The sequence below is a fragment of the Lissotriton helveticus genome, chromosome 4_2 (genome assembly GCF_964261635.1).
Source record: "Lissotriton helveticus chromosome 4_2, aLisHel1.1, whole genome shotgun sequence".
Lineage (NCBI taxonomy): Eukaryota > Metazoa > Chordata > Amphibia > Caudata > Salamandridae > Lissotriton > Lissotriton helveticus.
Window position 1 is genome coordinate 151,930,134 of NC_136064.1, and position 14,221 is coordinate 151,944,354.

General features: G+C 43.1%; 1 protein-coding gene across 1 annotated transcript in view; it reads left to right on the forward strand.

The window, feature by feature from the left end:
* The window catches only part of LOC144752010 (extracellular calcium-sensing receptor-like), a 109,383-nt gene extending 106,565 nt beyond the window's left edge, over nt 1–2,818 (forward strand). The window contains exons 4-5 of the mRNA XM_078639969.1: nt 2,569–2,692; nt 2,811–2,818. Of these exons, the coding sequence (XP_078496095.1) occupies nt 2,569–2,692; nt 2,811–2,818 (132 nt within the window). The remainder of the gene's footprint in view (nt 1–2,568; nt 2,693–2,810) is intronic.
* Nucleotides 2,819–14,221: the final 11,403 nt, after the last annotated feature.

Here is a 14,221-nt window from a genome sequence, read left to right on the forward strand (position 1 = left end):
AGTGCAAGTCCACCTTTGTGAATCAGGCCCAAATTTGCCAGCAAGGCCAATAACTAATTACATTGCATTACATTGTGTACTAATGTAAATATTACATTTATGTATAAATTAAATACATAAAAACATGAATTGGTTATGAATTTTAATCATATACATTTTATTTTCTCAATGTACTAAACACTTCCTCACATTATTCCCCCCTCCAAAAAAATACCAGTTAAATGTTATCTTAATTTATTTTTCAAAGGCATTTAATGCATTATTTAAATCAATTAATACAGAAGCCCAATCTAGACCCACATAACCTTAAAAACTATCCTCCTATTTCTCTGTCCCTAGTGCCAGACCAGATATTGGAGAAACATTTTAACAGCCACTTGACGGCTTATGTGCAGGAACAGCGTTCTTGAAAAATCACGGAATAGACACAGCTTTGTTCTCTGCTATGGATAGTGTTGGATGCTGAGTGGATGCAGGGCTGGCCACGGCTCTAATCCTGTTGGATCTGTCCACAGCCTTCGACACCATCTCTCCATACCTGCTGATCGAGTGCTTTCAGGAACTGGGTACCACAGATAGGGCTCTAATCTGTCCTCATTTCATAAGGACCGATCACAAAGGGTGTCCGTGAGTCAGTTTCAATCTGACCGCTTCGGCCTGTTATGTGCCACAGGGCTCATCTTTGAGCCACGCGCTATTTAATATCTGCATCTCCCCAATGGCCATACTCATGCGCTCCTTGGGGCTACAACCAGTGTCATATGCCGACGACATCCATATAATCATGTTGATTCCTAAAGGCACAGGGCCTCATTTATGGGTTTTCTGCTGTAGGGCAGTGCAGCAGGTAAAAGAAAAGGGCAGGAATGCCCTGTATCTATTAGATACAGTGCAGTCCTCTCCTTTTGCCCTGCGCCTGTGCACAATGGGATGCCGTGCCCCACTGCAGGCACCTTGGCACCATGGTGCAAGGGTGCTTGCGATGCTAGGATGATTATTTTTGTGCAGGAAGGGAAACCTTCCTGCACAACAACAATCACAAGAGGCTTTTTCCTCTCTCTCTGTATGTGCTGCAGAAGGCCTCCCTTACGCCCCCCCTTGGGAGGTGTAAGTTTTTAGCGCTGCCTCAGACTTACAATTTCTCAAACATCTGGGGCAGTGTCAAAAAGTCATGGATGTGCCTTGAAATGCCCCTACCAACACCAATAGAATGCCCCTTTCACTCAGTTTTCTGTGCCAAAGGGGCGCATATTTATAAGGCCATGGAAAGCCCTCGCAATGTGCGCATTAAATTAGTGATGGTATGGATATGTAGATAGCGTTGTCACCTCGTGGATGAAGATAAGATGACTTTTGGTACCCAGTGCATAGAGTGGCCTAGTACATGATGTTCAAGGCGTCGTGATAACAATGTGTGAAGCTGGATGTGTTAACAAAGTTTCAGAGAAACTAATCCAACATTGTTGTGCATGAAAATGTGTGCAAAGGTTTCCAGCTGAAACTTTATTTTCTAGGGCAATGTAGGAAATAGGCTGCATCTGTACATAGGCCTAACTCGGAATTATATCAAAATGCCATGGAATACCAGGCGTTAGAATGGTAATACAAGAAAAAATTATGAATTTGTGCTCGTTTTTTGCTCTTTCCATGTGTGCTGCATTCTACAGCACGCATAGAAGGTGCAAACCCCCATGGTTGAGTGTGTATGTGCAGGAAGGTTTTTCTTCCTCCACATAAACAATTGTTCCTGCAGCACAGGTACCCTTGCAACATGGCGGGAGGGTGCCTGCCCTGATGCTAAGCATTTTTTTTGCTCCAGTGCTCGGGAAAACACAGGGGTGCACCGTGTTCTTGTGAATAGAGTGCATCCCTACACTTTCAAAATGTCGGAGCTTGGCACTGCCAAATTTGGTGCAGCTCCATGCTCTGAAATGTCATTGTATGTATGCCCCTAAGTGTGGTGCCCCTAAGTGTGGTGCACTGTAGCATATATACAGCATATATACACCCTCAGATCCTATTAATGCCTGTCAATGGTATGCCCTGCACTAATAGTTCCTGCATATTGCATAGAGGGAACAGGTTGAATGGTGGGTGTGGCCTGAATCTCAGATCTGGATGCTGGTGGGTCACTTGCAATGACAGCATTTCCTATAAAATGCATGAAGAGAAGGTTTAAATGTCAAGTGTGGTTTGATGCCTTGACACCAAGATAATGAGGTCATCAGTGACATCTCTTCCTTCCAGACATCTTCATAGAATCTTTCTTCCTGCCAGGTTTGGTTGTTGCTGCCCCGGAAGTGAGCTCGCTTTCTGGGCTGGACTTCCGGCTCATTGTCTGTGTGAGACGCCTCTTCTAGGTGGGACTCACAGTCCACAGAGTTTGTTTCTTCCGGGCTGTGAAGTAACCTTGAAATGGATGTGGCAACTGATAATAACAAGCAATTGACGTCCATATTTGAGTTGGAAAAAAGGTGTCCTAAACAACATTGGCTGTTTTGTCTGATAGACCCCCAATATCTTTGCTGATCCATATTATTTTTGATTCTGTCCCTGCTTCTGTTCCAGGTCCCCAGCTCTTTCTGCAGTGAGAGCTGCCCTCCTGGGTTCAGACAGTCTGTGAGGAAAGGACAGCCCAGCTGCTGCTTTGACTGTGTCCCCTGCCCTGCTGGTGAGATTTCTAATATGACTGGTGAGACTACTTATTAATTTATGTGCTAATTTATCTTTTATCAGCAAGTGAATAACCTAAGACTGACAACAATGTTCTGTTTTGTGCTATGTAATATGCGACTTGTTATGTTATGCAGATTTCTAGAGCGCACAGTCCCTGGAAGGGTACCCTGGCAATGAGCAGATGTGCGTCTAGACACGCTTAGGGCCTAGTTTGACCATTCAAGAAGCCAGGTCTTCAGCTTTCTGCTGAATTCAAGAAATGAGGAAGAAGAGACACTTATGTGTTGTGGCAGGACATTTCTAGGCCTGGGCGGAAAGATAATTCCACTCATTAAGTTAGCAGTATTTGGGAACTCCGCGCGACCCATGTAACATGGAGTTCCTGCTTAATTCCGTCATTGGGCGGAGTGTTTTTTCCATTGACACGTGCAAGACTTGCTCTGGCACACACTGGCAAGCATTACAAGATTTGCCACCCACTAGCGAGTGCAAGTGAAATTTGCTGGCCGCTAGCACAGATTCCGGTCTGCACAGAGTATTTCAGCAGCATTTTCATGATGCTGACATGGCCAGCGGCTGCAGCTGCAGGCCCCAGCATTTTTTTTACTTGACTTTTTTTCAACAAGAAGGAAGAGCCCCAAAGACTCTAACTTTCGGGCATATTAACAACGGCCAGCATTAATTATCGCTGGCCGTACTTAGCGATAATTATATTATCGTATGCTATCTCTGGTATTTATCGCCCTCGTAGCACGTAATTAACAACGTGTTACTCCAGAGCGATAAAAATTCTAGAGATAGCGAGGTTATCTCCCTTTTACAGGTGTTCCAGCAATGTTCCCTGCAAAAGGGCAATAACCTTGTTATTACGACCCACAGGGTCATATCAGCATAATCCATCCCCTATGTTAGGGATGGCTAAAAGTCAGGATTTTAGCAGACGTTAGATTTTCGCCAAAATATAATGCGTGCTAAAATCATATGGGCTGCCTTGTAAATATTGCGATGTAAACATCAGCAATATTTGCAAGGTCATCAATCAATCAGGGGTACGCCTAGTGAGGCACACTTTGCATCTCATTGAAGAAGCAAAGAGAGGCGTTGGGAAAAAGGGCGCTAACATGCGATTATGTATGTTAGCATCCTCTTGTAAATAGAGCGCTGGTTTTATCTCTGCCAAAAAGCGGAGATAAAGCCCTTGTAAATATGCCCCTTTGTCATCCTGTTCAGCAGACTCCTCCCATTGCTTTCTTCATCTCCGGCCACTTTTCATTTGGATTTCAAGGTCAAAGGATCAATGCCAATTGAATTTAAGGACTTTGTTTTAGTGATATCACAAGTAAGTTGAAAAAGCCTTCTATAAAGGTGCCGTTTGTTTGATAGAGGGCATGTACCAGTATTTATTTGTACCTTTATCCAATTTTTAAATTTGATTTTGGTGGGTGTCCCGTTTTCCTGCCTCCCACCTGGCCCTGACCACTGCCTCTCAGCACCCCTCCCTCGACCTACTTAATGGAGGCCGCGGCGCAACTCCATTGAGCGGGACCTAGGCCCAGCTCTCCTGTGCTCCTGCACCACTCTGCTTCCTCCCTGTTTTTCTGAGTAGTTTCTCCTACTTTTGCCTTGTTTTTATAGTTTTTCTGTCTTCACCTACTGTTTTTCAGAGTGTGTTCTCCTGCATTTGCCCCATTTTTGTTTACTGTTTTCTCCTTTCTTTCATCACTTTTCTCCTATATTTGCCCCTGTTTGCCTGAGTGCTTCCTCCTGCTTTTGCCTCATTCTTCACTGTTTTCTCCACGAAGCAGCTGGCAACTCCAGCGCCTGAGACCCTCTTGGATGATTTGCTGTGCTTTATAAATCCTGAGTGATTGATTGACCATCTTCACCAAGCCCCCCTTCTGATGATCAGGACATGGATTGGGCCTCCGATGAGTCCGAGACCCACCACGAGAGACAAGTGATAAGTAAAGTTCCCAACAGGCTTACAATTATACAAGGGGACGAGGAGGACAAGCCAGTATTTGTCATGGAAGTGGGCTTAGCGAACACTAACGTACCCTCTCCTATTCACCCGTCTCCGAAGGATGTGGCAATGGTTCGACCACCACCAGTTTCCAAATTTGTAAGGCCCCTGCGGAAATTTGCATCCACCACTACCTCAGTTGAAGTACACACTGCAGAGAGCAAATCAGCGACACACCCACTTACTTCCTGTTCTTCTTCAAGCAGTGACAGTGATTCACTAAGAAACTCTCCTCCCCAGTTTGGGACTTCTTTACAATTAGCAAACAGGAAGATTATAATGCAATATGCTCCATTTGCCGTGCGAGTGTTCATCGATTAAAGCCTAGTTCACACTGTGGTACTGGTGGCCAATCCACCCATATGAAAAAGCACCATGCAATCCAGTGGGAGGCACACCTTACAAAATAGCTTGAGATGGTGGCGGTGAATGGAGAGGGGATTCAGCTTTGTTCACAGTGGGAGGTGAAGGTGATGAGGAAGAATAGGGTGAGAACTGTAAACAAAGCAGTCCTGTCCCCAGCAGTGTGCCAGTATCACAAGCAGGCATGGGCGGATTGTGCGGATCCACGATTCGCGGATTTAGCGGATCCACGGATCGTGGATCCGCAAAATCCGCCTATTTAGCGGATTCAGCGGATTTGCGGATTGGGGCGGGGCTTCCTCGAGTGTGTGGGCGGGGCCAAACGGACGGGGCTTCCACGCGAGCGCACATGCCTCTTGTGTGTCTAAAAGGTCAGAGCAGCATCGATGGTATATTTGGGAAGAAGGCACATCTGCCCAGCCTCCCAACGCTCACGATTTTTTTGGGGCTGATGCATGAGTCACTGCATTTGCGCTTCAACTAGTTCCAGCGACCAAGTGTGTGTTACTATGCAATCGCGCCGAAGTGCGCAGGGGTCCCTTTAGTGAAATGTCCATCATAGTGGGTAAATGGCGGGAAGACGGTGCACACCTCGAGTGTGTGAGCGGGGCCAAACGGACGGGGCGTCCATGCGAGCATGCCTCTTGTGTGTATAAAAGGGCAGAGACCGATCAGAGCAGCAGATTAATTTTTGGGCTGATCAATGAGTCACTGAATTAAAGCTTCAACTAGGGCACCGTTGAAATAATTTACCATGGCGCCGGCAAGCTGCCAGCGCCTTCCTGCAATAGTTACTTAATTAGCTTCAACAGGAAGCTCCAACTGTTAAAATAAAGCAGGCGCTCGAGCCCCTGCTGTATCTTATCTATTAGAGCTTCCTGTCGAAGCTAATTAAGTAACCATTTGAGGATGGCGCTGGCAGCTTGCCGGCGCCATCGTAAATTATGCAGGCTTGAACTTTTGACCGCAAAATCCGCTCCGATCGCGGATTGCGGATTCTCGGTAAATCCGCGAGAGTTCGCGGATCGCGGATTTACCGAAAATCCGCAAAATCCGCGATCGGAGCGGATTTTGCGCTCATGCTTAATCACAAGCCACCACAGCATACAGTGACTGCCCCAAGACGTACGTTGAATCTACCACCTTTTGGTTATTCGCTCTGGAAGTTGCCTGCATCAGAAGGACCAGAAAATAAAAAATAAAAAAAACAGGCTACTATTACATACATGTGGGGGCAGGAGGGGCCGTATGACCGCAACCACCCAACAGCACTTTTGTACAATGGGAAGCTGGCTAAAATGCTACTCCCTTTTTATTTTGGTGAAATAGAAGGTCATCCACTGGACCAATTCTGCCAGATTTGCTGTTTCAGTGCTCCACCAAGATGTGCTGCAATTGGTTGGACCAGCTGGGCAGCAGATAGCTGCTCATACTATCCTCTTGACAACAAACATGTGGACCAGTTTTGAAGCCGCTGATTACATGTGCATCACTGCATACTGGATCTCTTTTGTGGGGGGTTAGGCAACAGTTATCTACAGGTCTCAGCGCTAAAGAAACTTTTAAGGGCGTTCGGAGGCTTGCAACAGTAGCCATGTTTTCCATAGAGACATCCCATACAGATGCAAACATCTTGGAAGACTAACAGCAAGGTTTTTGAATGGCTGCGACCCAGAGGTATGAGAATTGGATTTGTCACCACGGACAATGGCAGTAATATAGTTAAGCTGCGGGAAATCCTACGACGAGTAGGAATGACCTGAAGTACACTTGACTCACAACAGTGCTGTATAGTTAGTCCAATATAATTAGAGAATTTTTGTACATTCCAGTTTGAATTTGTTTAAGTCATTTATTTGTTGATCATCATATTTCATTCATATGATTAAACATTCTCATCTTCTAATTTCTTTTCATTATTGAATCTCAAACGACGTGTTAATGATCCACATGAATTATTAAATGCCCCAATGCATTTCGCACAAAAGTGCGCTTCCTCAGGGGGTCTGTAATTAAAATAAAAATAACAAGAGTAGGTATACTAGTATATTTCCAGGAGGCGGTACAGTACAACTGAATATGCGTGATTAGAACAACTAAGTGAAGTCAACACAAAAGTAAATAAATCAAAAAAATGAATAGCGAGGGGTGTACACCAGAACTCGACCGAAAATCATGCATGTGCTCAGAAACACTGTCCTCAGAGTTTGAAACGCCGAAAAAGAACTACAACAACCAACAAGGGTCAAAAAATAGAGGTGACTGTTTGTGAATTAAAAAGTAACACGAATATGTGACTAAAAGGGTAACCGAAGTGAAGAAACCATGAATATAGTGACTATTAAAGCTATACGGTGTGCTGCCCCATGCACTAGAATCGAGTCGTCAAAGTATCAAAGACGCTCACGTAATGATATAAACATGGGAATCACAAGTTTAGCGGTAGCTTACCCGGTTGCTGAAAAGTTCAAAAGAACCGCATTAGGTAACGAGAATCCGGCTCCATGCAAAGCAGGACCCGGAAGACGCCACGCATGCGCGGTAGCGCATTGAAAAAGGATGTCGGACGGTAAACAAGGAAAAAAGACCGTAGCGGCTTGCAGGTGTACCTTAAAGATAGTCCGATGGGCTTGTAAAAAGAAAGTAGCATGCATCAATCCTAGCTAAAATGTAAACATCCCGTAATGCACCAAGAAAGGTGAAATGTGTGAAAATAAAAAATGTAAAATAAAGAGATAAACACAGAAAAAACGGTGGAAAGAGTACTAAATTAGCAGTACAGTCAAAAATGCTATGTACGAAAATCAGTCTGAACGAAACATAAGAGTAAGGCAATGTAACGCTAAGAAAAATGAAAGGGTAAGTACAATACAAACCTATAGGTACATCCCTAATTGGGCATGATATTTGAATGCAACTATTTACAAATTATCTTCATTTCACAGCCAATGGAGGTCAATAAATACAGTACATTCAGATGATAGAATTGAATACTTAATCATAGATGGCATCCAAATTCAAGACGCTCATTAAGTCCTTTAGGCTGAATTGCATGCAGTCTATATATCCAGTGTAGTTCTCGCTGTAGTAATTTTTTATTGTTATCGATGTGTGGTTGTTTCTCTACTGTTTCCAAAATCAGGAAGCGTATTTGACTTGGGTTGTGGGATTGTTGAGTGAAGTGTGCCGCAATATTAGATTTTGTATTTTTTGTGCGGATGTTACTCCGGTGTTCATTTAGCCTGATTTTTATTTTTCGTTCAGTTTTGCCCACATATGGGAGACCACATGGGCATTTTATCATGTAGATAACGTTGGTCGTATCACATGTAGCATTCACTCGAAGATTGATGACAGTACCTTAGGTAGGATGCATCATGGTAGATCCAAGAATTACACTGTTGCAATGGCTGCAATTGTGACATGGGATGGTTCCTTTGAAAGTGGTTTGTTTTGTCACTGTAGGTTGTTTGATGAGTTGTTGAATGGTCTTGGTGCGTTGGTAGGCAAAGATTGGAGGTGTTTCAAAAATATGATTAAATTCAGTTTCTGATTGTAGTAAAGGCCAGTGTTTGCGAATAACCTCTTTAATTTGTCTTGATTTTGTAGAGTATTTGGATACAAAAACATTACGGGTCACTTGCTGTTGGACTTTCGATTTCGGTTTCAGTAACTCATCTCGGTTCTTGAGCTTTACTCTATCTTCAGCGGCCGCTGTGATATGCTCTGGATATCCACGTTGGTGGAATTTTTGAACAATTCTTGAGCTGTTAGTGTTGTATAGATCATCAGTAGAAGCAATGCGCTTAGCGCTTAGTAGTTGAGAATACGGAAGGTGTTTTTTCAAACTTGGTTGGTGAAAACTTTTATGGTGCAAGTAATTGTTGCGGTCTGTAGCTTTGGTATAAATGGAAGTGATAAATTGGTTGCCACACAATTTCACAAGTACATCAAGAAAAGCAATTTCAGTATTATTTAGAGTGTGGGTAAATTGAATCCTGTCATTAACAGTGTTGAGGTGGTTAATTGCAGCAAGAAGTTGGGCCTCTGTGCCTTGCCAAACAAGAAAGATATCGTCAATATATCTGTAGTATGCACACATGTATGGTTGCCAAAGTGCATTGTGTAATATGTGTTGTTGTTCGAATGAATACATAAAAAGGTTAGCATATGCTGGAGCAGCACAGTTGCCCATTGCTACTCCAGATAGTTGCAAATAGTATTGATTGTCACGTGTTCTGAAATAACTGTGATGTAAAGTGAATTGCATCAATTCCATTAGGAATACTTGAAGACCCAGTGGTTTATCAGTTTGTACTAGAGCAGTCTCAAGAGCCTCCAAACCCAAATTATGGGGGATTGAGGTATATAATGCGTTGACATCAATCGTACATAGGACAATTGGTTGATCATTAGGTATTACAATGTGTTGTAGTTTGTTTAAGAAATCAGTCGTGTCCTGGATAAATGTGCTCATACCTTTAACACTCGCTTGTAAGTGTTTGTCAATGTAAGTGCCCGTTGGGGCATGTATGGAGTTGGTAGTGCTCACAATTGGTCTGAATGGTGGTTGACTGGAATTCTTATGAATTTTAGGTACTAAATAAATATATGGTACCTGAGGGTAATCCTTGATAAGGTATCTTTTGTCTCTGTCAGTGATGATTTCGGCTGAAACAGCTTTATCAATAATCTTTGTCAGTACGTCCTTGAAAGCCTGCGTGGGGTCTGATCTCAACGGCATGTATAAATCAGGATTGTGAAGGTGTTCATGCAGACCTTGTTGGTAATAAGTAGAATCCAGAACGACAATGGCGCCGCCCTTGTCCGCTTTACTTATAGTTAATGATTGATTGCTGGCTAGTTGTTTGATAGCTTGTCTTTCTTTCAGCATTAAATTACTTCGATTGTTTGTAGGAGTGACGAACAACGAATGTAGATCTTGTTGTACTGCTTTCTCAAAAACGTCAAGAACCTTGTGGCTGATGGGAGCCATAAAATTACTGGAAGGGCGTAGACCCAGAAGAGTGTCTTTATCTGGGGTGGTGGAAGGTACACAAATGTTTTCAAAAAAGTGCCTGAGTCGTAATGTTCTCATAAATTTATAGAATGAGATAGAAATGTCCAGTTCGTTAGTTTGGTATGTGAGAACAAAATTCAAACCTTTTTGTAAAACTTGTACTTGTGCTTGATTCAAAGGACATTTCGAAATGTTAACAACTAAATTCTGTGACTCCACAAAATCAAGACAAATTAAAGAGGTTATTCGCAAACACTGGCCTTTACTACAATCAGAAACTGAATTTAATCATATTTTTGAAACACCTCCAATCTTTGCCTACCAACGCACCAAGACCATTCAACAACTCATCAAACAACCTACAGTGACAAAACAAACCACTTTCAAAGGAACCATCCCATGTCACAATTGCAGCCATTGCAACAGTGTAATTCTTGGATCTACCATGATGCATCCTACCCAAGGTACTGTCATCAATCTTCGAGTGAATGCTACATGTGATACGACCAACGTTATCTACATGATAAAATGCCCATGTGGTCTCCCATATGTGGGCAAAACTGAACGAAAAATAAAAATCAGGCTAAATGAACACCGGAGTAACATCCGCACAAAAAATACAAAATCTAATATTGCGGCACACTTCACTCAACAATCCCACAACCCAAGTCAAATACGCTTCCTGATTTTGGAAACAGTAGAGAAACAACCACACATCGATAACAATAAAAAATTACTACAGCGAGAACTACACTGGATATATAGACTGCATGCAATTCAGCCTAAAGGACTTAATGAGCGTCTTGAATTTGGATGCCATCTATGATTAAGTATTCAATTCTATCATCTGAATGTACTGTATTTATTGACCTCCATTGGCTGTGAAATGAAGATAATTTGTAAATAGTTGCATTCAAATATCATGCCCAATTAGGGATGTACCTATAGGTTTGTATTGTACTTACCCTTTCATTTTTCTTAGCGTTACATTGCCTTACTCTTATGTTTCGTTCAGACTGATTTTCGTACATAGCATTTTTGACTGTACTGCTAATTTAGTACTCTTTCCACCGTTTTTTCTGTGTTTATCTCTTTATTTTACATTTTTTATTTTCACACATTTCACCTTTCTTGGTGCATTACGGGATGTTTACATTTTAGCTAGGATTGATGCATGCTACTTTCTTTTTACAAGCCCATCGGACTATCTTTAAGGTACACCTGCAAGCCGCTACGGTCTTTTTTCCTTGTTTACCGTCCGACATCCTTTTTCAATGCGCTACCGCGCATGCGTGGCGTCTTCCGGGTTCCTGCTTTGCATGGAGCCGGATTCTCGTTACCTAATGCGGTTCTTTTGAACTTTTCAGCAACCGGGTAAGCTACCGCTAAACTTGTGATTCCCATGTTTATATCATTACGTGAGCGTCTTTGATACTTTGACGACTCGATTCTAGTGCATGGGGCAGCACACCGTATAGCTTTAATAGTCACTATATTCATGGTTTCTTCACTTCGGTTACCCTTTTAGTCACATATTCGTGTTACTTTTTAATTCACAAACAGTCACCTCTATTTTTTGACCCTTGTTGGTTGTTGTAGTTCTTTTTCGGCGTTTCAAACTCTGAGGACAGTGTTTCTGAGCACATGCATGATTTTCGGTCGAGTTCTGGTGTACACCCCTCGCTATTCATTTTTTTGATTTATTTACTTTTGTGTTGACTTCACTTAGTTGTTCTAATCACGCATATTCAGTTGTACTGTACCGCCTCCTGGAAATATACTAGTATACCTACTCTTGTTATTTTTATTTTAATTACAGACCCCCTGAGGAAGCGCACTTTTGTGCGAAATGCATTGGGGCATTTAATAATTCATGTGGATCATTAACACGTCGTTTGAGATTCAATAATGAAAAGAAATTAGAAGATGAGAATGTTTAATCATATGAATGAAATATGATGATCAACAAATAAATGACTTAAACAAATTCAAACTGGAATGTACAAAAATTCTCTAATTATATTGGACTAACTATACAGCACTGTTGTGAGTCAAGTGTACTTCAGGTCATTCCTACTCGTCGTAGGATTTCCCGCAGCTATTGTTCTGAGCACCTCATGACCCAGGAGGTGAACACCTGGAGTACCTATAAGATTTGAATATTACGAAAAACTTTACTACCACACACACTTTGGAGTGCAGCGGTTCAATATTTGTTTGAGTAATATAGTTAAGGCCATGGCAGATGGTGGTTCTTTCAGGGTCCTGTGTTTTGCGCATTGCATCAACCTGATTGTGGAGGACTTTTTGCTTGGCTATTAATCCAAAGCTTCAAAGAGACATTGTGTTATGCACAGAGTACATCTGTGTCACAACACTTGATCCACGGTACATTTTCCGAAATGGCTGTTTCACTATACAAGACGTGGATTGTTGATGAAGCAAGAAACATGGGATTCGAACAGCAGGAAATTAGAGTCCTGGGCATACGTTCTGGGGTGCAGCCTTCAGCTTCCAGACAGGGCAGTGCTGTTGTCTTCATACTTGGAGTTAAATGTATTTACCTTAAAAAAAATAAAACAGGCATTTGGCAAAACAAGAAAATGATGGCTTAATTAAACGCAGTAGCTGGGAGAGTCTTGAAAGGTTGTGTCTGAGGAAAGTCTCTCGGTGTACAAAGGTTTGGCTGACATTACATACATCTTGTGAGGTACAATAAAACAATTTCTACATTCTTGAAAAAGCTTCTCAGTCATTAATCAATAAGTGTGGGCATGTAGATGGCTCTTGACCTCAGGGAGAGCTATTGTTGACCAGTGTGTATGTGTCCAGATGTCCGGCATGAATAGCACATGATCATTACATGTAGTATGCATGTTGTGTCCTGACTGGCTGAGTTTTCCTATCTACATGTGATGTCTAGCTCTGTGGTATTTTTGGTAATGCAAGCCTTTGATCAAACATGTTTTGTTGGGGCTAATTTCCTGTGGTGCATCAGGCTATCTAGGGGATCTATCAGGGGTTCCCTGGGTGCACGTGTATCTGTGACCTGTTATTCGATAGGCATGGGTCTGGGTCACAGAGCCTGACTGACCATGTACCTCTGACTCAGGGTTGATGGGGAGATCACCTTGGATGAATCAGACAGCAATGATACAAGTTCATTGAAACTCCTGAAAATAATATGGCAGTCACTGGTATAGTTTTTATTGACATTCTCAACATTGTGTGTACAGTTGTCATAGAGTACACCAACATTGTCTTTACTGATGTTGACACATTTATGTGTACCTAGGTCAAAGAGTGCATCAACATTGTTTTTACTGGTAACAACATTGTCAGTCGTGCATGGATTATGGCATAAAGTAACATTGTTGCTGCCGATATTGACACTGTTGGGCAAGCATTGATTATGACATACATTGGCAGTGCATTTATGGGTGTTTACATTATTATTCGGTCACAGGTTATGGCAAACAATGTTATTACATTTCTTGGTATTGCTGTTGTTGGGCCTGCACATATCACAGTATTCATTGACATCATATTCACCCATTCCCACAGTCTCAGAGCAGCCAACACCAGCAACAAGAACACCAGCAAAGGGGAGGAGCCAAGATGGCGACCGGGACGGTCGACTAATCCCTCGGCTCCTGATACCATCGCCTCCGACGCATCTATCCTGCCAGTGCTCCTGTATGAAAACGGCACGAATGTGTGCCCGATCCTCTCCGATGCCCGGCGGTGGAACTCTGCAGCCCCTACCTGAAAGCTAGCGGTAGCGCCGATCGAATACGTCCTGAGGCCTGTTGTGGACTTGAGACCGGGACCTCTAGTTGGAATCCGGGCCGGCCGCTGAGTGAACAACAGCGGATGACCGCGGCAATTTGGTGCCGGCCGGACCACCTCAGCTGGGAAGTGGCCGATTTTCGAGCTGTGCCTCAGCTAGACTAGCGGCGAAGCATGGGGTGTTCCGGCTAATTTTGGGCGCATCTCTCTGCTGTCCACACGGCTTACCCGGTCACAGTGGCGGCTTGTGTTTGCCTGGCGATCGGCGGGCGACTCCCACCCTGTTGTCTGCTTCTACACCCGACGAGACACTTCGCCCTACGAACAGCTCTCGAGGTTCTACCTTCCTC